The sequence below is a fragment of the Eretmochelys imbricata genome, chromosome 2 (assembly GCF_965152235.1).
Source record: "Eretmochelys imbricata isolate rEreImb1 chromosome 2, rEreImb1.hap1, whole genome shotgun sequence".
Taxonomy (NCBI): domain Eukaryota; kingdom Metazoa; phylum Chordata; order Testudines; family Cheloniidae; genus Eretmochelys; species Eretmochelys imbricata.
Window position 1 is genome coordinate 134,633,736 of NC_135573.1, and position 24,634 is coordinate 134,658,369.

General features: G+C 41.6%; 1 protein-coding gene across 1 annotated transcript; it reads left to right on the forward strand.

The window, feature by feature from the left end:
- The first annotated feature begins 3,535 nt into the window (after nt 1-3,535).
- Nucleotides 3,536-20,510, forward strand: ZNF622 (zinc finger protein 622). Its single transcript, XM_077810772.1, has 7 exons — nt 3,536-3,693; nt 7,254-7,868; nt 9,598-9,837; nt 10,725-10,887; nt 12,177-12,289; nt 18,226-18,369; nt 20,141-20,510. Exons 2-7 carry the CDS (start codon nt 7,256-7,258, stop codon nt 20,266-20,268), a joined length of 1,401 nt encoding a protein of 466 aa, XP_077666898.1. The 5' UTR covers nt 3,536-3,693; nt 7,254-7,255; the 3' UTR covers nt 20,269-20,510.
- Nucleotides 20,511-24,634: the final 4,124 nt, after the last annotated feature.

Sequence of the window (24,634 nt, forward strand, 5' to 3'; positions counted from 1 at the left end):
CATTCCGAGGAGTCGATCTCTTCAATAATGTCCTTTTGAACAAGTTTTCTAAGTTCCTCTGAAACAACTTCCCTGACTGAAAATGGTAAGCGCCGTAACTTCTGTCATACAGGCATCACATTATTCCGCATTTTAACTTTATGCAGAAACCCATAAGCATAGCCAAGTTTCTCCTCAACCTGGTGTTGGGTCCCAGCTGAAACTGGTGTGTGTACCGCAAGAGTGCTTTGCTGAGGAAGATCAATTCGTCCATTAACTACCCTGAGATTTAAAGCAACCAATAAATCTCTGCCAAGGATAGGAGTGCCTTTGTGGACAATGTAGAACTCTGCAGTTACACAACAATCACCAAAAGTAACTATTGCTGGCAGGCAGCCATGTACAGGAATATGGTTTTTCAAATAGCACACCAAGTGAAGCATGGGTTCAGTAAGAGGCACATCTTTAAAGTAATGCAGATAGATGGAATCAGGTAGTATAGATACTGCTGAGCCAGTGTCCAACATTAGCTGAATAGAGTGTGGTCTGCCTGAGGGTATGGCGGAAACGTTTACAATGCACTTTATCTCTTCTGGAATATGTGCAGTAGTGATTTTGTCCACGCTCTGCACAGTAACACCTAGTGTTGTAATTGCATACACCTGTTGATTGAACTGGCTACTGCGATATACTTTCGCAAAGTGTCCAATCTTTTTGCAATGATTGCACTGAGCTACTTTTGCCGGACATCCTGTGTAGCTTGCAAGGTGTTGTGGGGATCCATAGCGAAAACATGCTTTTACTGTATTTTGAATTTGCTGATTCGGTGGTTTTTCATTAGTTTTCCTCTTGAAATTGTGTGTCTGCAGTGGTAGTGAACTTTTCTGCAAGGGAATCACAGCCTGGACTGTGCCTCCTGTATCCATGCTCATTATTTTGGCTTCAGCTGTAGCTGACTCAATCTGAATACCAAAGGTTATTGCTTTTTCTAGTGTAAGTTCTGGTTCTAGAAGTAAGCGTTCTCTTACATGAAGCATGGTTGTTTTCTCAATGAGCTGGTCTCTAATAATCTCATCTGCCATATTCCCAAAGTCACAAGTTATAATCAAACTCCTCAGGGAATCAATATACTGCATTATAGTTTTCCCCTTGTTTCTGTTCACGCTGGCGAAATCTGTAGCAATTAGCTACTACATTCACTTTTGGTACCAAAAAATGCTTTAATGCAGTGAGTGCAGTCTCATATTTATCATCTGCAAGGGGAAAAGTGTAAAATATACACTGCCCTTCTGCTCCAAGGCAGTGGATTAGCAGAGCACACTTTCTTACTTCAGAAATCTCTGTAGCACTGATTGCAAGCAGATAAGTCTCAAACATATGGATTCAGGTAGTAAAACCAGTTGGAGGCTCACCTGGCCTTTGCAGACAGGGTTCAGAGGCAGGAGATCGCCAAAATGTTGTATCAACCAGGACTTTATTTTCAAAGTGGAAACCTCTTTACCAAGCTGCTGCTGCACTCTCTGTAGCTTTCTCCCAGCCTCTCAACTCCTCCCCCCTCCTTCCTGTTTCATGTCCTTTCAGACTCCCAACAGCCAGTGCTCCCAATTCTAATAATTACAAGCAACATCTAAACACCACAGCGTGGTACACTGGGACTATCTACACAGGATACACTATACTTTGCATCAACACAAGCACTCCCAGCGCACGTGTGCAGCACTGACACAAGCAACCACGTATGCACGCATATGAACAATATAACTTGGGCAGCTTGATGCCAACGTAACTTGCATCAGCCAAAGTTTGAAGTGGAGACAAGACCAGAGAGTTTCACTTTGCTACCTCATTTCAAATACGATTAATGCCTAAATTCCATACCTTTCCCATAACACAAACTCCCCTTCTCAATTTCTTCATTTCTAATGAACCTTAGAGACATTACTGACATACAAAATACCATCCAGTATGGAAATATAGCTCAAAAAGAAAAATAAATTTACAAAAATTAAATGTTAGCTATTTTATTTACATAATTCTTTTTTCTACTATTTCCCAACTCTGTTTTAGTCCCAGTTATATTTATTTTTTCTCTGAGCAGACTTTGACTGACTTCTGTGTAACAGTGGCAGCATGCAATATAGTTCATGAGGCAACCTAAGGTGGCTTGCCCCATACTGCTTTAAACAAGCATTTACTGCTGGTCCCAACTTCCTCATCCTCGCCTTCAATTGTTGTACTGTTTGTCACAGTTCAGGGCAATGGCACCTATATTCCCACTCTGTGAGCCAGCAAGGACACCCAACCTCGGCTCCTGGCTCTCAGCTGTCATCTTTCTTGGGCAGAGACCCATGTCTCTCTCCCTCCTGACTGGATTTTTCCAGGCTGCACAATTCCCTGCCTACAGTAGGTACAGATGTCCATTCCAATGGTACCTTGGCAGCATAAACCAAACTTAAGGTAGTATCAGGTGTAATCTGTATTTTTAACTGCCCCAACGTGCTAGCAAAATTAGTTGTCCACAGAATCATTTGGTTTCCAGGTCCTGTAGATCCTCCCTTTAGACTGGGGGGGAGGAGGGCGGGCACCCTCCGGCCCACTCCTCAGAACCCAATAGGTACAATGTGATATCCGCAGCACGCCAGACTGTCTAAAAGGCCAGTGTCTGCTCTTTGCTTTCTTTCCAGAGGCTTTGATCCAGTGAAGACCGTCCACGATATGGCAGGAAATTCCTGTATCGATCTCACTCTCCTTATTTGCATGCTCATTGCCTTTTACAAGACAGCGCAGTGCAGTGCTATTTAGCTAGAGCTGATAAAAAGAGAAACTTGAATTTTGATTTTTTTTTTTTTAAATCGTGTCCATTCCTGCCGGCTCTATATTTACCAAATAGTTCCGTGACACTTCCCCCTCCCCCCCGCAGATGTATTAAAGGTGACGCGCAAGTGCTTTTTAAAAACGGGGTTGTGCCTTTTGGGCTTCTGTGAGCAACGTGATGACCTGGAATGCCTGCTGTTTCGGGCTGTGTGTGGGCTGCCCCCCCCCCATGTCTCCCCCTTTTGACACCGTCAGCCCGGAACACAGCGGCGGTAGCGGGAGGGCTCTTTCAAAACCATCACCCCGCCCCGGTCCAGAGACGTCTCCTAGGAACGCGCTGAGCCCGCGGCCTCCCGGGCACAAAGGAAGGGCTGTGTGTAAGCGGCTGCTGCACACGGGAACTGACTCCAGGAGTCCTGCGATCCAGGCCTGGGCCCCCAGCACTGAGCCCGCCGCGCGCGCCCTTCCCCCCAGTGCCAGGAGCTGGGCGGGGCGGGATCCCCCGCCTTGTACGAAACTTCAGGATGCGGCTCTTGCCGCCTGGCCGTCCCCGGGGGGGGCATCAGGCTGCGCCGCCCAGGGACCGGGCCAGTGCGGGGGCCGCCCCCCCGCGGCGCTTTGCTGGCCACTGAGGTGGCGCTGGGCAGCCGGCAGAGGGCCGCCATGAGGGCAGAGGCGCGGCAGGACGCTCCGTGGGGCCCGCCGGGCCGGCAGGGGGCGGTGGCCTCCGTCAGAGCAGCTAGAGGCGCCTCCCTGCTGCCTCGGCCGGCGCGTCACACGGCGGGCGGCCTCTGCTGCCGGAGGAATTGTGGCCGCCCCATTTTGGAATCCCCGCGGGCCGAGCGTTCCAGCCTCATTGTCCCCGCGTTCTGGCCCGCCCAGGAGGCGCGCGCCCCGCAGGTTGGTGCCCGAGACCCCCGGGGGCGGGGTTGGAACCAACCGCCCCCTTGCGCGGCCTGGTCGCCCCCGGCCCTTCCCCCCGCTCTGCTGCGCGCGAGCGGCCTGTGGCCCCGGCCTGGGCCTGCGGGGGAGGCCCGAGAAGCCCCGACCTGGGCGGCGGCGGGACTCGGGGCCGGCTCGCGCTGTGTCTGCCGCGCCTCCGCCGGCGCCCAGCCCCTTCCGCCCCGCGCTCCGGCAGCTAGGGCCGCTTGCCTGAGGTTTCCCCGGGTGCGTGGGGCCCTGGCCTCGCGCCGCAGAGGCCGCTCTGGTGCTGCGCTGTGCCCCGTTGTCGAGTGCCCGGCCCCCGGGCTGCTGTGAGCAGCCGCAGCTAATGGCAGACCATGAAGCTGACTCGGCACCCAGGACTTCAGACGGGCCTGCTCCGTGCCCGGGCTCTGTCGGATGTGCCAGGCGTGGGTGTAGGGCACCGAGACCGGAGTGGTCGCAGTAAATTAGCTTTGATGAGTTGATGAGCCAGCCAGTCATGAAATTAATCCTGTCAACCCTGTTTTAATGCTCTCACTGCTGCAGAGTGTCTATACCTCATTCCTGTCATCCTAGGTTTAGTAAGTTTTATACAGTCACTGTATATTTTATCTGTAGCTGAATTTCTTTTGACATTAAACTCAACTCACGGTGTTTAAAAGTAACTTTGGGCTGATCTGATTTAAAACCACCAAAAAGGAAATGCAAAGTGAAGGCAGAAATTGATTTATTTGTCAAGCCATTTTTGTCTAGGTATTATAGTTCCTAACTTACATAACAGAAGCTCTTATATTCTACTAATTTCTGTTTAGCAGCTGTCATTCTAATACTATGCTGGAGTTGGAAAAGGTTCAGGAAAGGGCAACAAAAAGGATTAGGGGTATGGAACAATTTCCGTATGAAGAGAGATTAATAAGACTGGAAATTCTCAGCTTGGAAAAGAAATGACTAGGGGGGGATATGATCGAGATCTATAAAATCACGACTGGTTTGGAGAAAGTAAATAAGGAAGTGTTACTCCTTCTCATAACACAAGAACTGGGGGGTCACCAAATAAAATTAATAGGTAGGAGGTTTAAAACGAACAAAAGGAAGTATTTCTTCACACAACGCACAGTCAACCTGTGCCAGAGCATGTTGTGAAGGCCAAGACTATAACAGGGTTAATAAAGAACTAGATAAGTTCATGGAGGATAGGTCCATCAATGTCTGTTAGCCAGGATGGGCAGGGATGCAAGCCATGTTCTGAAGTGTCCCTAGCCTCCGTTTGCCAGAAGCTGTGCATGGGCAACACAGATGGACACTTGATGATTCCCTCTGAAGCACATGGCATTGGCCACTGTTGGAAGACAGGCTACTGAGGTAGATGGACCATTGGTCTGACCCAGTATGGCTGTGCTTATGTTCACTCGTCTGTTGATTTGGTGTCATGGTAAAGTAGCAGAAATCAGGTGCAGTAGAGGACCAACAGCAAACAAGTTAACTCTTCCAAACATTAGATGAAACAAGTCTGTTCTTGGACTCCAAAAATTCAGTTACATTTAAATTTTGCCCCCTCAACACACACATGCAGACACGTGAGAGAGAAAAAATGGAGTTGTGCTTTTTTTTACGTTAAAATTATGGATGAAAGTAAGTGTGTATAAAAGAAGTGCTGGCATAGCAGCATGTGATCCAATAGTTAGTCCCTTCTATTTTATACCATCGAACAGAATGAATTATTCCTTTGGTGAGTTAGCAGATGTAAATATTTTTGGTTGTTCTGGATTTTCTTGTGTTTTAATTTTATTTCTGAAATTGGTCAGAGAGGAATCTAGCAACATTCTTGCTTTCCATTAACTCTAACAAGAGTTAGCAAATACCGTTTTAAAAGAACCTGTCTAAATTATACAGCAGAAAGTGCTGCTTAGATGGCTTGTAGAGTTACCATTTTTTCCTTTCAAGGACCACATGCTGCTGAATAGAAACAGGTGCTCATGTCAATTTACAGTGGTTAAGTGGTACATACTTGAATTAGAAAGCAGGGAGTGAAGCTGATCATGACTGAAACAAAGCATAACTATTTGAGTGAACATAGACATTTCACAGTGAAGAATGAGTGACTTTTTCTCATCTAAATTAAATGGTTCTTATGTATAATAATTTACTGGTTTATTTTTTTACTGCTTATAAATGACCATTTTTCATGTTTTCTCATGCGTACGTGTTTTTTACTCTGCAGTTACAGATAAGAAATACAGCAAAAGCAAATGCTGGTTTCTAACAGGAAATTTCAGTTCTGTAATGTACCTGTTATCTGATTAAAATCCACACCTTTCCAGGCTGTACAGGTTCAGTCTAGTGTTTGTGGGGGAGTTTTTTAATGTTGAATTCTGTCTATTGATACCCTTGGAGGGATTGCAGTTTTTGTATGCTGTTTGGGACTTGATTTTTCCCCTGCATATTACAGGCTTCTTCCCATGGGTTGAATCATGCTTTCCTTAGATTAGTCATATATTAGTCTAAGGTTTGATCTCAATCTGTGACCTTCTGCTTGTGTTTGTTTTGTTGTTCGTTACCACCGTAGCATCTAGCAGCCCTAGTCCTGGACCAGGACCCCATTGTTCTGAGTCCTGTACAGACACACAACAAAAAGACAGTCCCTGCCTTAGAGAGCTTACAATCCCTTATAGTTTTAAAGTGACTCCATCAGCATTGCATCTACTCAAATTAAAGAAAAGTTAATGATAACTTTAGCAATAGTTGCTATGTATTTGTGTTATTGTACACAGTGATCTCCAATCAAGCAGAGGGCCTCATTATGCTGAGTGCTTTACAAACATGCAGTAAAATATGGTCCCTCGCTCTCTCTGACAGTTTTTGTTGTTTTGTAGTCACATTTTCCTATTTAACTCTCCCCTGTTGCTGTGTGGGAGACCCTCACATACAAAAGGGGGAAACGACTGATATTAGAGGGCAAAAAATGTCATTGTACACAAAAGGCTGAAAACCAACTGAAAGCTTTCTCTGTCTCTTTCGCATTGTATTATCTTAGTCATTTCTTGTGACAATAGAAGGCTTAAAAAAAATCAAACATATTTTTTTCTTTGAAATGATCATGTCCCTTTTTTAAAGACCTATGGCTTGCATCCTACTGACTAGAGACTTCCGGCGTTTGCTCTTTGGTTAAAAGTGGAGAGACCTATAAATAAGTCTCTTTGGAGCATAGGCCATCCTTTTGCTTTGTGTGTGTACTTGGCCTAGGGGTCCTTGCCCTTTTCCATGATGAGGCCTTCTAGGTGCTATGATAATACAAATAATAAATAGTAATACATCTTTGATAGCTGTGACTAATTTTATATCTTCGTTTCATCCTTTGCAATGTCTAACGCATTAAGTGTTTCATAAACTTTACTAACACACTTGCACCAGGATTGCATCAAATGTGCAATTGCTCAGACAGGCAAGGACCCGACACTGGTTTGTTTTTTATGTCTTCTCCTCCCGCCATATTTTGATCACTTTCTTTTGACATGCTGCCTTTCTTTCCTTCCAAGTAATGGCATCTTATACCTGCATCACTTGCCGTGTGGCTTTTAAGGATGCTGACATTCAGCGTGCCCACTACAAAACCGACTGGCATAGATATAATCTAAAACGGAAAGTTGCTGACATGCCACCTGTCACTGCCGAGAATTTCCAAGAGAGAGTCCTAGCTCAGAGAGCGGTGACAGAGGAACAGAACAAAGTCACTGCCACCTACTGCACAGCTTGCAGCAAGAGGTTCTCCACTTTGAATGCCTATGAGAATCATTTGAAGTCCAAGAAGCACCTAGAACTTGAAAAAAAAGCTGTCCAGGCTGTCAACAAGAAAGTAGAAACCTTAAATGAGAAGAACCTGGAAAAGGGGCTGGCCCAGGAGAGTCCAAACAAAGATGCAATGAATACAGCTATTCAGCAAGCCATCAGGCCCCAACCATCCTTGTCTCCTAAGAAGATACCATTGCTCCTAACTGATACAAGCAGCTCTCCACCTTCTGCTGGAGGTAATTTGTCACAGAGCAGAGAGCAACTGGAAAAACCTCCAAGGCTACAGTGGTTTGAACAGCAGGCAAGGAAGCTGGCAAAACAGGATGCAGAGGATGAGGCGCAAGATGAGGAGATGGAAGAAGGTAAGAAAACCAGCAAGGTGGTAAAATGGTGGCTCTGGGTAAGCAAACTTAGTGGTTGGTTTTGGGTAGAAGCCCCATGTTGTTGTTGGGTTTGGGTTTTTTTTTTTTTTAATTTTTTTAAATAAAATTTCTCCAGGTAGGAAAACATTCTTAACAATTCTATGGGGGAGGCTTTTTTCTTATGAAACTTCACACAGCAGAGGTTCCCACCAAAAAATATTTGCCATGAAGAGGGAAGAAAGATTCAAGTCTACCAAGGTTTAGTGGCCAGTGAACTCATTCATCACTTTTTTTTTCTTTTTAAAGATAAACTGAAAAGTTTTCTAGTTACTAAGAATAGAGGTCATGTGTTTTCTCTTATAACTACTGCTTCTATCATGTCCATCAAAAGCAGTGCAGGGACCTGCACTCTTTAGCTTAATGCTCCACTCTGTTACAGCAGATTTATGCTGAAGTAATTCCATTGATGTCAGTGGGGATCAGGTCCCCATGTGTTAGATGTTAGACACATCATTAACTGTTGTTCGGTAAACCCATGTTTCTGTACTCTATTTTGGAAGATACATAAAGAAGAAACAAACGTGAAACTATTTTGCATTAAGATATATTTAAGTTGTAACACTATGTCTCAGGAAGTTTCTAAGCGTTCATTTTACTTTTAACTTTTTGATCAGGACTATTTTTCTACCAGTGCTGTTCGTTCAGAGTGTACGGTGAAAGGATTAGAGAGAGGAAGAAAGGAGTAGTCTCTCTCTGATTATCCTGGGACCAACGCAGCTACAGCAATACTGCAAACAGAGGTCAAAGGATTGTCAGTTTGAGGCTTTTAAAGCTAGAAACCAATATCCAATACTAACGTTACGAGGTCACTGGTTTGAATCACATCTAGGTTGGTAATTAATAGTTACCATCTGAGAACTCTTTAGTGGCCTATGTGAAATGAGTTTACTGTCTTCGAGTTGCTAGTGGACATCACAAACAGCCTTCTCCCAGTTGGCACTGTTTTTGGCACTTACAGAAGATGAAAGTGTCACGGGAAATTATCTTGGACCCCACCCCACCCCCCATACTCTCACCCTTCCCAGTGAAATTTGAAGACTATTGGCAGAGCAATGTATGGGATCTTGCATGAGTATCAGAGGAGAAATAACCATGACTGGAAGAAGTACAAGGGACACAAAAACAATTGCATAGCTCCAGTTACTTTAAGAACTCCTGCTTATAGATAACTTAGAATGTTTCTTTTGTCGTAAAGATGTATGTATGAAAAGAGTATGTTTGGTTTTATAACTTTCTGCGCATGCTGCTAAGTCACTACAGGAAATCAAAATCCTCATGTTTATGAGAGAATTGTGTTGTGTTTTACCAGTTATGCTTTGTTTTAATGCTGCATGGTACAATAATAATGTTGCTCCTAAACAGCAAAAGGATTTTCATACTAGAGACGATTGTAACTAAATTCTTAGATCTGGTGATCCTTTCATGAGCAGTTTTGAATTTTACCTTAAGCTTCCATCATTTCTTTGTAAGTTAATTTTGACAGTGGTATGAGCTCACCACTTGATTGATTTAAATGTCTGTATGGTAATTAGAACACACAGCGTTTTATATCCGTTCATAATTATTATTGGTGTTGTCAGCATATTCTGTACTAGAGCATACAGATTACGCTTGTTTGCCTGAAAAAAGATGATGTAAATAAACCTAATGTTTTAACTTGCACTGAAAGGCTGGGAGGATGTGGATTCTGATGAAGTTGGAGAGTCTGAAGATGAGCAGATGGACAGTGCAGTGGATGAAGATGAGAAACAGATTGCTGCTGGTGCAGTACCACTCACAGACTGCTTGTTTTGTCCTCACCATTCAAGCTCTCTCATGAAAAACATGGCCCACATGACAAAAGCCCATAGTTTCTTTATTCCAGATATAGAATACCTTGTGGATTTCAGAGGACTGATTAAGTACTTGGGTAAGCATGACTCTTCTTCCCCTCCCCCTACTCCAACAAGGTTAAATACCCTGTTCTATTGCAATAAACAGATTTGAGCTATGGCTTCAGTGTCACATGGTATTCATGACTTTCATTCAGTCACATGTATGACTTAATTCTAGTAGATATAGGAATAACCATATTATATCAGGCCTCAGGTCTGTTTAGTTCAATGTACTGTCTCTGACAGTGACCAGTACCAGATGCTTCAGGGGAAGGTATAAGAACCCTGCATTGGACAGCTTTTGGTTATTCTGCCCCCATATTAGGTCTTAACCTGATCTCTGAGGAGTATTGGTTTAAACAGCATGAGGTTTATGCAAAAAACCTCAAGTTCTAAAATATTTACACTGGGTGTGCCTATTACTTGGAAGCATAGCTCTCCTAGTGAATGATGATGCAAATATTTGCCAAAGTACTATAACAGTTATGAGAAAGCAGCTCCACTGCAAATGGAATGTTTCCTATAATCAAACTAGATTCATATTAAATTTATCTATCCTCGCTAAAGCTCTTCCACAGCAACTGACTTCTTGGAATGAGCAAGAAAATGCACGAAACAAAACCTTTTTTATAGCATCTCAGAGAGTTTTTGCCCAGTGTGTGTGATGCCCTCTGTTGTGTCATTTGAATTATTCTTTAAACACATGGACTTCGTCTGTGAGGAGGCAGAGTGTGGTTAGAGTACAGGGGGACCATGGCCCTAATTCAGTTTCTGGCAGTGACTTTCTAACTTGGAGAAAGTCACTTACCGTGCCTGTGACTCCAAGTGGAGATAACCACTTCAGGGATGTTGAAATTGATCATTGAATTGAATGTAAACTCAAAATATATATATATTTTTATATTTTTTTTCCCCTACCCAGGAGAAAAAGTTGGTGTTGGGAAAATCTGCCTGTGGTGCAATGAGAAGGGGAAATCCTTCTACTCAACAGAGGCGGTGCAGGGTCATATGAACGATAAAAGCCACTGCAAACTCTTCACAGATGGGGATGCTGCCTTGGAATTTGCAGACTTCTATGATTTTAGGTGAGGACATTTGTTTTTCTTTCTTGCCACAAAGTTGGAAGCAGAAAGAAGTGTTGAAACTTGAAACCCATTTTTTCCGCTGTTGACCTTCTAAAAACTAGATCTGTTTCTAATGTTTACACTTAAGGTCCTAGCAGTTCTTGGAAAATCAATTCATCAGTCAGAAGCTGTCTTGGAGACAAAGCTACTGCGCACATGAGAAAAAATAACACCTTAAGCGTTCACTTTAATACTAATAATATATTAAACAACCCTTCCAAGTTTGTAAGTGCTTAATGGTATGTGCTGTTGTGCAGTGTGTGGTTTTATTTATTTATTTAAAATGAAATGTTAGACCTATTAGGATGCTGTTATCCATTCATACCAGGGGTGAGCAATAATTTTTTGCAGGGGGGCCGCTCCATGAATTTTGGTAAGTCGTCACAGGCCACCCACTTCTACTATATTAATTGAGGAGGTGCAGGGTCTGGGAGGGAGTTTGGCTGTAGGAGGGAGCTCCAGACTGGTGCAAGAGAGGGTGAGGAGTGTGGGCTCTGGGAGGGAGTTTGGTGCAGGAGGGGGCTCCGGGCTGGGGCAGGGGGTTGGGGTGCAGGAGTGGGTGTGAGTTCAGGCTCTGGCCGGGAGGTACTTACCACAGGCGGCTCCTGGCCAGCAGCACAGCAGGGCTCAGGCAAGATGCCTGCATGCTGTGGCCCCATGCCACTCCCGGAAGTGGCTGCTACTGGCACGTCTCTCCACCCCCCTTGGGGCAGTGGGCCTCCGTGCGCTGCCTGCAAGCACTGCCCCCGCAGACCCCATTGGTATATGGTGGGGTTGTTTTTTGTATTTGTTTTTAAACATTGCAGGAGATGAAGATATGGTTTTGGTCTCTTCTTAATCTGCAAGCATGATTTAAGAATTTTGTTAAACTATATTCATTTTGATCATAACAGCGTCTATTATGGTGGGCTGTACAGCAGAGTTTCCCAAGTGTTCAATTTGGAGCACTCACTGGTAGTCAGTGGAGAGCTGGCTGGTCATACGGCAGTGGGCTTTTTGATATACATTGCATTTCAAAGTTTGTTGCAACACTGATGCTGTATAATTGAATTGGGAAGGGGTGGAGAGGTGCTCCAAGACAACTGTCTATATTAAAACATAGAGAAAAAGTTTGGGAACCCTGATATAAATGGAGCTTGTCAGTGTTCTGGGACATAACGGGTTTATAGCATGCCAAGTTTATATAGGACAGTTCTGAGACGGAGCTGCTGCTCATGTGTAATTTGGCAGCTGCTGCTGTTGTTCCACAGGAGCAGTTACCCTGATCACAAGGAAGGGGAGGATGTGGTAATGTCTGGAGAGCTCCCAGCAGGGAAGAATTTAGAATATGATGACGAAAGTATGGAATTGATCCTCCCTTCAGGTATGTATAATAGGTACTTTTGATGCAGTATTTATCTTCTTGGCTTTGCTGTAGTTTAAATTATTGCCAACAAAGACAGATTGTCATGTGAAATTCCGATTTGTGCCATGAAGCAGACAGTTTGCCATCCACTTGTCCTTCATCTGCTTTGATCTCAAATTCTGCTATTCCAGTTTTCAGATTGAAGATCTGTTTCCATTTAAAAATAATCTTATTCAATTAGCTCAAATTGAAATTTATAAGATTTCTTAGTCTTTCGAACTTGTCATCCTCCTGCATTGTTTGGGGGGTGGGGAGAGGGATGGTGTTTGTGTTTGAGCATCACTTCCTCTTATTTACCTTTGACTGACTTCACCCATGCAAGGATGTAATGTGTACTTTATTGCACATTATTTTTTATGGAAAGTAAGTTCTTCCAGTGTAGTTCTGTGCAATGTAAGCTGGTCATAGGTAACTAATTTTTACAATCTCTTATTCAGATATTAATTTCCTTAAACAACCACATATTGTTCTTTGTATATTAATTTCTACACTGTAAGTCTAATGCTTTGCAATGGTGTATGGTTCCACACTGAGATATGAACACATCCCCATGATCCCGTAAAGTGCTATCAAGTGGACAGTGAAAATGGCAAAAGAGATCTCTTTCTTCCAATCTTAGTTACAATAGTCTTGTGTGTATTACTTGAAACAGTAGTAGGTTTTAAAGAAAATGCAGATAGTGAATAAATTGATGTTTCTTTAAAGGTGATCTTGCTTTTGTACTGGTTTTTTGGTTCTTTGATTTATTACCACTTACAGTGGATAAAGATGGCGTGAAAAGCAGCTGTGGTGCAGTAAGGGCGGCTGTTTGGTTTTTTTAAAACTTCAAAAATATCAGGAATATTGCATTTTGTATTCTATTTTTACTGAAGGACTTCTTGAAGACCAGAGAACCAAAGTAGGAGCTTTCTCAGCCTTCCTCTTAAGCACCTGAGCTGAAGGGCCCCCATCTTAAAAATAACACTATTGTTACCAGGAGCAACTAATCCTAAAATGGCTAGAATTGAAAGGTTAGAGGAGAAGCTTTCTCTTCTGTTTTTGTTTTACTGCAGTCTGGGGGAGACTTTCAGTGGGAGATGAGTGCCAAAATCCCTTTTATTCCTCTGACAATCTTCCTCCTTTGAGTAACAACCAGTTTATAGACCTGCAGCATATAAAAAGTGAAACTGACTATATGAGAGAAACTATTAAAGACTTTTGTGAAAAATCCCATCCTTCTGGTGTAATATCAAACATATGCCAGACCAGACCTGACATTTATGGTTTAAAAAACAAAACACTTCTTGATCTGTCTGCCTTTTTATCATGAAGAAGAAAAAAAAATAAAAGTACAAATGCTTCGGTTTTTAGTTCTGGTCCCTTTTAGTTTTGTGAGTGAAAAACATTGGAAACTACTGGCACATAAATGGAAGAACTGATGGTTTTCTCACTAAATTGTAGCTTCTCTAGTGGCTGTCTTGTCTAGTGATACACAAAGTATCTTTTCATCTCTAAATTTATCGGTGATGGGGAAACCAGTAGGGGGCACTGTGGTGCTTTAAATCTTTTATTTTTTTATTCTACAATGTGCAAATAATCAGACAGCCTTTCTCTGCAAAGGTTTTATAGGTGTTTGTTGCATGTTATTATGATAAAGTTGTTTTAATCACCATTTCAGTGCTGGAAGGGCTAATACAGCTGCACTCAAAAGTTAATTTTTCTAGCCATCTATGTTCCTGTCTGTTGTGAAATACTTGTATTTCTAGAGCAGATTTGGTTGGTGTGAGATGAGGTCATCTAGCTTATTTGCTAAACTGCCATTTTAATATTAAAGACAGGACACTTTTTAAACAAATCTAATTATCAGACTTGTAGATACTAGGTTTGTAATTCGTTTGCAAGATATGTGAGTGGAACAATGGAGTATGTGAAAGTCCACTTAGGGAGACTGGAATGATAAAAATACACTTCCAGGCAAGGTGGGAATTAAATTATTGATTTTAATCTTATTATGCATTTGCGTACTTCAGTTATTTTTCTAAGGAAAGGTTGATTCTTAGTTGTTGATAACTATTAAAACATGTTTTAATTAAAACATGCTAAATTTTGTACTTTTGTTTTAACCAGGAGGATACACGGTATCAGCACACTTATTTAAGCAAGTATATTGCTTAATACACATTGATTCAGCTGCTTAATTTTTGTTTGAAAATGGTGAATGGTTCATTTCTTTCATTCTACATTGATCTTTTTTTTTTTTTTTAACTTGGAATTTGTGCCCATTTGGATGCAAGTTGGAATTCAATTAAAAATGCACCAAAACTAGAAAACCAGCATTTTTAAAATAAAACTATCTTAGACACTTTTCCCCAGCACATTTATCAAAACACGTTTTGTATTTAAAACTAATTCATTTACTAAAGAAAGGAAGTATTCTCAGTAATTAGTGAATTGAACTGATTAATTGAATTGAACAAATAACTTGAACACCATAGCCTTCAAGATTTTAGGACTACTAGCTCAAGCTATCATCTGTTTATAGATTGGAGGAGGAAAACAAGCTTTCCTGCTTTTTCACCTCCCAGTTGGTTTCTCAGCTTTGACTGACTTAGTTATTGAACTGAACTAGTTGAATGAAATGAAATGAAAGTCTTCTCTCTGCACCTGTAGAAGAGGAAACTGCTCTCAGAAGCTGGTTTTGGTCTTCAGTAGAGCTGTCAAGCCGTGATTAATCGCGTGATTAATCAGTAATAGAATACCATTTATCTAAATATATTTAGATGTATGCTACATTTTCAAATATATTAATTTCAATTATAGCACAGAATACAAAGTCTACAGTGCTCAGTTTTTTTATTACAAATATTTGCACTGTATAAAACAAAAGAAATAATATTTTTCAATTTCCCTATTGCAACTACTGTAGTGCAGTCCCTTGAAAGTTGAATTGTTTAAAAAAACACCTGCATTCAAAAATAAAACAACGTAAAACTTTAGCGCCTGCAAGTCCACTCAGTCCTACTTCTTGTTCAGCTCAGACAAACAAGTTTGTTTACATTTGTAGGAGATAATGCTGCCAGCTTCTTGTTTACAGTGTCACCTGAAAGTGAGAACAGGCATTCACATGGCACTGTTGTAGCCAGAATCACAAGATATTTACATGCCAAATGCCCTAAAGAGTTAGATGTCCCTTCGTGCTTCAACCACCATTCCAGAGGACATGCGTCCATGCCGATGACTGGTTCTGCTCGACAACAATCCAAAGCAGAGCAGACTGATGCATGTTCATTTTCATCATCGTAGTCAGATGCCACCAACTGAAGGTTGATTCTCTTTTTTGATGGTTCAGGTTCTGTAGTTTCCGCTTCGGAGTGTTGTTCTTTTAAGACTTCTGAAAGCACGCTCCACACCTCGCCCCTCTCAGATTTTGGAAGGCACTTCAGATTTTTAAACCTTGGGTCGACTGCTATAACTATCTTTAGAAATCTCACATTGGTACCTTCTTTGTGTTTTGTCAGATCTGCAATGAAAGTGTTCTTAAAACAAACAACATGTGCTGGGTCACCATCTGAGACTGCTATAACATGAACTATATGATAGAATGCAGGTAAAACAGAGCAGGAGACATACAATTCTCCCTCATAGGGTTCAATCACAAATTTAATTAACACATTTTTTTTAACAAGCATCGTCAGCATGGAAGCATGTCCTTTGGAATGGTGGCCAAAGCACGAAGGGGCATACAAATGTTTAGTGTATCTGGCATATAAATACCTTGCAATGCCAGCTACAAAAGTGCCATGCAAACGTCTGTTGTCACTTTCAGGTGACATAAATAATAAGCGGGCAGCATAATGTCCTGTAAATGTAAACAAACTTGTTTGTCTTAGTGATTGGCTGAACAAGAAGTAGGACTAAGTGGACTTGTAGGCCCTAGACTTTTGCATTGTTTTGTTTTTGAGTGCAGTTATGTAACACAAAATCTACATTTCTAAGTTGCATTTTCACAATAAAGAGATTGCATTCTAGTATTTGTATGAAGTGAAGTGAAAAATACTATTTCTTTTGTTTTATAATTTTTAGAGTATCATTTTTTATTACTTATATCTGCAATATGAGCACTGTACACTTTGTATTCTGTATTGTAATTTAAATCAATATAGTTGAAAATGTCAAAAAACATCCAAAATATTTAATAAATTTCACTTGGTATTCTATTGCTTAAGAGTGTGATTAAAACTGCAATTAACTGAAAAAAAATTAATCGCATGAGTTAACTGTGATTAATCAACAGCCCTAGTCTTTAACAGACTCTGTAGTTCCAGGTGCTTAGCCAGTGACTGCCACCAATTCAGTGGTTTGACTTTTTTTAAAACTTCAGCAGGAAACATACTGCTTGAATATTGTTTTTAATTTAAATTCTTTTAATAGACTGATCATTTCAAATTTAATTTTAAATAGGTTTATTTTTTAAAAAATGTACGTGGTTTTAAATTAAACAATTTTCTTACTCATTAAGTCTGTTTCGCTTCAGGAAAATATAAAAGCGGTCATCAAAATTAGATAATTGTTAGCAGGTAGGGGTTGACGGTCACTGTTGACAAACAGGAAAACAAGCATTTGGTCTTTTGTCATAAGTGCTCATCTTTGTGGAATTAAGCAATTTGGCTGCAGAGTCTGTCCCTTCGTTACCTGATCCCCATTTTTCTTTATTATCCTGCGAGAGGGGGAATGTTAGCCTTTCCAGTTCGGTTCGTTTATGCAGGGGGTTCCACAGCGGATCACAAAGTAGTAACTGAAAATCTCGAGAAAAAGCGGCAGAGAGTCCTGTGGCACCTTATAGACTTACAGATGTATTGGAGCATAAGCTTTCAAGGGTGAACACCCACTTCCTCGGATGCATGTCTCGAGGGAATTCAGAGTTTTGGATTCCAATCCTGCAAGCTACTGTGTGGTTGGAGCCCTGGGTCTCCCCAAAGCATTTACACTGCAGCCTGCAGGATTGGGGCTGTATTTTGTCATGAAATTACCTTTCCTGTTTTCACTACTTAGTATAACCTACCAAATTGTCAGTTTGTTTAAAAAGAAAAAAAATAGGTAGGGAGGGAAATAAGATTTATTCCAGTGATAGGCCCAGGCTTTATTCATAAAATGTCAGGGAACAAGAAGGGACTGTTATAACTAACAAAACTTACACTACCAATCTTCATGTTCTGGTTTGGCAAAAAATGTAATTAGAAAATCTCTCCTGTAGTCTCGAATTGTAAAATATGGTGTTAACCTGCTGCCTGACTATTTGACCAGTTGCAAAACACGGTGCCATGTAAATTCTCTGTGCTAATCGTGCTATATAAATCTTGATGTTGGGCCCATATTTTCTGACTCGCCACAGCTCAGATTGATCATCTCCACTGTTTTGCAAGGAGTAGAGAACCTTAGTGAATTTTTATAGTTTTGTCATTAGGACAGTAACTCCTACCCATGGGATGGCTTTCTAGATGAGATGCTCTAGTTCAACCAGAAATTATTGGGCTTGATGCAGGAATTACTAGGTGAAATTCTTTGGTCTGTATTCTTTAGACTGGCTGATTGTCAAAGTTTCTTCTAGCATTAAAAAGCTGGCCCAAATCCTTGCAACAAAACTAACAGTCAGTCGTCCTCTCCATTTCCTGCCTTTAATTAAATCTTCCTGGAGGCTTTTATAACTCCTAGCCATCCTTTAGTTGAGCTGCTGGTCTTTTTCTGCCTTTCCTCTCTTCAGCATGTGGTATACTATAGACGCTGCTACATTAGTCACACTCTCTCATAGTCCTAAAACATCAGACCCTTTTAAAAGTAATCAATGTGATTACTTTGCCTCAAAAGCTGCTTCGCTGTGCTTGACTTAAACTGTAAAATATTCTCTTGTGTAACAGGTGCCAGGGTTGGTCACCGTTCTTTGATGAGGTACTACAAGCAGCGGTTTGGTTTGTCAAGAGCAGTGGCTGTTGCTAAAAATAAGAAGGCAGTGGGCAGGATGTTGCAACAGTACAAAGCTCTGGGCTGGACAAGCAGTACAGGTAGGTGACAAACTTAAGTTCTTTAAACTCTCTTTTGAGCCTGTATTCTTAGAGGGGGGTGAGTGTCAGAGCCTGGTTTCCAGCCCAGCTCAACCATCTACACGGCTATTTTTAGTGCTGTACGTGGGCCTGAGTCTGAGTCTGTCCTCCCAGACTCTGAGACTTGCTGCCACGCCCTGTGTAGGTACACCCTTAGAGCAGTCTCCTTATACTAGCATTTACATGCTTGAATTCTGTCCATATAGTTACTGCTAGGTGCTCTCAGATTTGGGGCTTCACTTCCTAGCAAAGAGCAGTATCACTTTTGCAGTGGGAAACTAAACTTCTGGCACGTGAAGATGGAGAAGAGCATCACTGCTCTGTGGTAAAAGCTTGGACCTTGTCTCTTGCACAGTATCTGATTTTTGGGTATCCCCTTCTGTTTTAGTCCTCTTCATTTCTGGCACATAAGCACAATACAGTGTAGAAATTTGCCATTCCAGCCCTGCTTTTTGAGAAGGCAAGCCCTGCATATACACAAACTAATTGTGGTCCCACTGCTTCTTATAGCAAAAGTGCATTTGTGTACAACCCTGAAACTTCCTGTCATAGTTGGGTGATGTGAAGTTATGAGGGATGAATCTAGGCTAATGTACAAAACACACAAAGGCGAGGTTGGCTTTTCAGAACTAGAAGTTGCATAGACTGTTCCTGACTGCTAAATTCAAATCCTGTTTCCAGTTATGACATATTCTCCCTTAGTTTGTGCTACTGTACTTCTTTTCGCTCCTGCACTACTGCATCTATATGTATGCCCCTGTAACTGTGTAGTTCAAATGTTTTGTCTGAACAGTGCTATGCACAAGCCTGTTGTGTAAGTGTAAAGTATTGCAGAATACTTCAGAGGATTAATCTAGAATTGAATTTTAAACATGTATTTTGATACTCGGATAGGAACATAAATGTTGTACTGACCACAAAGGAAGGCTGTCACCCTTAATGTGTCAAGTTCTGTCGTTAATAGTTTCTTTGCTAGAGGTGGTTGACGGTAATTAAGATTATCTGTCCATTTGTGTGGCACTCTTTCCTTCAGCTGTCAATGCTTGCCACTTAATGTCTTGCCATTTAATATGGTAATACATGACCCCAGCATAAACGGTTTTGATTGGGACTGTCAAAGAACAATTCAAGGTTGGATACTTGCAGTGAATGAGCTCCAGATGAAGAATGATTTGCAGAAGTTATTTGGTAAATAACTTTAAAAAAAAATTAAAAGAAAATTAAGATTTGTTTGAACAGAGAGAGACACACTTCAAATCATTCAATTAATTTAGGTCTGTTTCAGATCGGTAGCCATTCAGAAACCCCCCCCCCCCCCCCATTACTTAGATCTTGATCCTCTCATGAGCTCAGAGCAAGCAAACCCTTGTCCACATGTAGAGCTCATTGCAGGATTAAGCCACTTAGATTTTGTCTTCCTGGGAAAGGTACAGAAGAATAAGGGAAGGAGTGAATTTAAAGAGATGGGTACACAGGTTATAAGCCTCTCTTGGACACTCTTATTCCAGCATGAAGCCTCTTTTCAGCTTAGTTTACATTGCTTGGGAAGAGGGTAAAGCTAAAATGAAAAATGCCATTCTTACTGCAGAGTAAGTGCCTACCCAGAAGGTTAGACCAGGGTAACTATATTGCTGCAACTAGACTGGTGTAATTGGAGGCAAGGCCTTATACTTTAAATCATTCTGCAGTCTTGCAAGCTACTGACTTTTCACCCTTTTCTCCTTTACAAAAGGAGCAGCCCTAGCACGTGAACGTGACATGCAGTATCTACAGAGGATGAAGTCTAAGTGGATGCTGAAGACGGGAATGAGTAACAATGCTACAAAGCAGATGCATTTCCGGATGCAAGTCATATTCTGAGCTGCCACAACTGCTGTACAGAGCTTGGTCCAGGAGAGGAGAATTAATAGCTAGTATCTTTTTTTTTTTTTTTTGGTGGAGAGGAGAAATTTCACTAAAATGGATCCTGGTACCTAGCCAGTGACTGTCTGGATGCTACTATTTCTCCTCCTCCTCTTGATACCTCTTGTGAAGAGGTCTTGTATTCTAATAACTGTTGGACTGTCAAATTTGTGTCCAAATAAAGTATGTGGTACAGGTTAGTCACTGTATAGATCATGTGCATTCTACTAATGTCCATCTTTATGCAGTAGGTTTTGGTTGAACAGCTGACTTTGTGTCGTAATTGAATTACAGAAAACTTGCCGGGGGGGGGGTGGCAACCGAAGAGAAGATTCTGATTATAAGCCTGAGGTGTGAGAGAAGCCTGTGCTCCAGCCCTTCTGGATTAGTGTAAAAGATTTTCTTTTGTATGAAGTAGGAGAGAGCACTTTACCAAAGTTATACACTTTCTTTATATCAAACAATTTTGTAAGAGGCACTTTAGACAGGAGTGTTAAAATCCTTCAGTGGGTGAACTGAGGAGAGCTGCTCAGAATGAGCACATTGCCAGCACATGACGAATGACAGGTATGTATTTGGTTGCGTTCAGTTTATGTAGAAATTTCTGTGCTAGTTGTTTGAAGTAACGCTTGACCTGAAAGGAAATTGGTTATTTTTTGTTCTGAAACCATAGTTCTAGGGTTTCAGCTAATGGTTTCTATGCTGTCAACAGAGCACGGCCCATTTTCAAGGAGACAGTTGAGTTTACTAAAAATATTACAATGTGTCTGTTTGGATTTAACTTCAGTATAATGTTTTGAATACTTTATTAAAATTAAAGCATCCGTTTAAGGTATTTTTACCAGCACCACTCCCATTATGAATTGTTAAAGTTACTCATTACTGATGAGAGTTGAAAAGTTAAGGTGGTAGTCACCTTTGTACTTCTGTGTAGAGAGGCATTTTTACATTCTTGATAAAACACACTGACCACACAACCTTCTCTAGAAAGGCAGCCTGCTAAAGGAGGGTCTGTCTGACACAGTTGTCCAAGAAACCCTCTGTTGCTTAATTTACGGTCTGACTTGTAGCAGTCAGAAATCAAGTATGCTGTTACCTTCATCACCTCACAGTTGTAGTAGAGTATGAGAAGTGCAGAAATATGAACATGTCAGCATGATGCACACCACTGCTACGTGACTGACTATGGAATGTGGCTAAGAATGAGCCTTTTCTCCCAAGATTATCCCAGCTACTACCACATTACTTTGTCAAATTAAATTAAATGCAGGTTTTAACAGTGTTCCATGAGATGATTTCTCCCCTGAATTGAAAGAAGGTTCAATTAGGTTTATGAAAAATCTGAAGTTCAGTATTAGGATTGATACATTAGTGGTTTATTGGGAATGTAAATTTCACTGAAAATTAATTAGTGGTATCCATCTCATGTTTTTTGAAAAACTACATGAATACTACTCCACTTTGCTATAATTTTTGCTTAAGGAAGCTTGCTACAAATTAATATGTCAGGACAGATGTCACTATTTTCAAAATGTGTTGCTTGTAATGGGAATGTATCAGAGAAGCACCAGACCATGTTTTTAGGCTCACAGCACCTGTGGTGCTCAGAAGCCCTTTAAATAATCCAGAAGAGCAGAAGGGTCCTTTGGCAATCCAAATAAAATTTGAGTGTTCCTTTTATCATTGAAGGACGGGGCAGAGGGGGTGTTTTACATGGCTGTTTTCAGCTATTTAGTCTAACAGCACTGCTTGGGTTACTTTCCAGCTTTAGGTTATCTTCCCAACCATAAGGGAATTGTGTCTCAGTTGTGACTACATGGGACCCTGACCATGCCTAGGAAAAAGGTGAAAGCTAATGCAGAATTGAGCCCCCTAATTTTAATTTAAATCTGCTTACATGCTGTGTAGATTGCCCCCTAACCTATGATCTAGTAGAATGCAAGTTATAGCAGCTTAGATTCTCACTCCTAAAATATGCTACACTACATATCCCCTTTGTAGAATAAATTCAAACTAGTAAGGAGGTCTTTCTCTGAGCGTTGCTGAGAAAGGCAGAGCAGATGACTATGGTGATCACAACTGTTCCCATCTCTCACATAATCCAAGCTCTGGAGCTGGTAATTTCTGCCTCACACCCATAATGCTGTCGTTCAACCACAAATTACTTTAGGAAAGATATCCACTCTAGCTTTAAGGATTAAGTGATGGAGAATCCACTACATCTTTGGGCAAATTGTTCCAATGGTTACCTTTGCTTTGGATTTTTAACAGTAAATTAAATTTATCAAGCTTTGACTTTAGTCATTGGCATGTATTTCTCTCTCTCTGTTAGGTTAAAGAATTCCCTATCAGCAATCATCTTGTGGAGTTACTGCTAGATCATGGTCAAATCACCTCAGCTTCTCTCTGAGGCCCTAAATAGATTAGGCTTAGGTCTTACTCAGAGGCATGTTTTCCAGTCATCCAATCATACTGTCACTTCTCTAAATTCCTTCCAGTTTTTCAACATTTTTTGGAAGTGTTGATACCAAAACTGGACTCAATATTTAAGTGCAATGCATAGACTAGTTTTAAAGCAGCATTAAGAAGCAATTTTTACAAGTGTCAATTGATTTAAAGTACAAAAGATGGAATGATTATTCAGCAATATCTTATGCTGTTCCTGCGCATTTCATACACTTACAAAGCAAAAATCACAAAAGCATGGCAGAAGGAATGGAAGTGTTGGATCTCTGTTTAACCAAAACAATGCAACTATTTGAGAAGTCCCACAGCTGTGAAGGCCTAGGGTTAGTATTCCAACGCAACATTGGTTTGGGACAAGGGTGGGCAAACTTTTTGGCCTGCGGGCTGCATCAGGTTTCAGAAATTGTATGGAGGGCTGGTTAGGGGAGGCTGTGCCTTCCCAAACAGTCAGACATGGCCTGGCCCCTGCCCCCTTTTTCCTTGACTGCCCCTGGCACCCCTGCCCCCCATTCAATGCCTGTGTTCCCCACCCCCCAAACTCCCTTACCCAACTCCCCTGTCCCCTTACCAGGCTGCCTGGCAGCGTGGCTGCACCAGTACAGGCAGCTGTGCCACCCGGCTGGAGCCAACCATGCAGCACAGAGCACCAGGTCAGGCTGGGCTCTGCAGCTGTGCTGCCCCAGGAGCTTACAGGCTCCCTGCCCAGAGCACTGCACCAACAGTGCGGTGAGCTGAGGCTGTGGGGGATAGGGAACAGCAGGGGAGGGGCTGGGGGCAAGCCTCCCCAGGTAGGAGCTCAGGGGCCAGGCAGGAGGGGCCTGCAGGCTGTAGTTTGCCCACCTCCGGTGTGGGGTGTTTTTTTTAATCTAATATTCTACAGGTAATAGATTTGTTAGTTTGTTTTTTAATCAAATACTTGCACCAAATGTTTTCAGCCCTCCCCTTTAACATGGAAGTGCAGCTGTGTGGACCACAACTTCCAAAATGCAGTGGTCCACATGCAGAGTGGTTAAGTAGTGAGCCGAAACAGACCAGGAAAGGACCATTGCTTAGAGGTACTGGGCACAGATTTCCCATCTGCATCTGAAAGAAATAAAAGAATTGTTTACTGGGAAGATACATATTGAATCTTTGACTACAAATGGTATTCAACCAGCTATTCTTTCCCATAGGTTTCACTGCAGAATAAAGAACCTGCCCATCCCCCTTACTTTCTGGATGTTAACAGGAAAGTGGAAGCCATCCTCTCAGCAGTCAGTTCTTTATTTTTATACAAATTTTAGTGAGCGAAGTTTTTAGACAAGTGACCATCAGCACCAAACTATTTAAGCACCAGCCATGAATGGAAATGGTAAAAATTATGTTTTGAAACTTGTACATTGTTTTTAAAGAAATTTTGATGTTTAGTCTGTAGTGTAGGATAGTTACAAGTTTTCCTATTTTGAATAAACACCAATTGGAAAAACTGACCTAAATAATTGGCCAAGTTAGTATCGGAAAATGTGGCTGTGGACATTGTCACTTTATTAAAAAGGGAACCTGTTATGCGTAACTGTAGCTGGTCAGGAATGGTCAATGTTTTTTGGGTTTTTTTTTTAATTGTTAACCAAACACTAACCATGTTAGTTTAAGAATTTGCCACTTGATTCTTGAGCTGGTAGACAGCCAGCAGAGGATACAGCAACCCCATTCCCCTAATTGTTATCATTAGAGCCACAAAGAATAACTGGAGTGGGGGCATAATGGTTTGTGCCCCAAAAGAAACATTGAAAAGAAGGGGAAATACAGGAGTAGGAAAAGGATGAAGCAAGTAACACCCCCATTAGTTATATGGAAGTTTTGCCTCATTAGGGCAGCA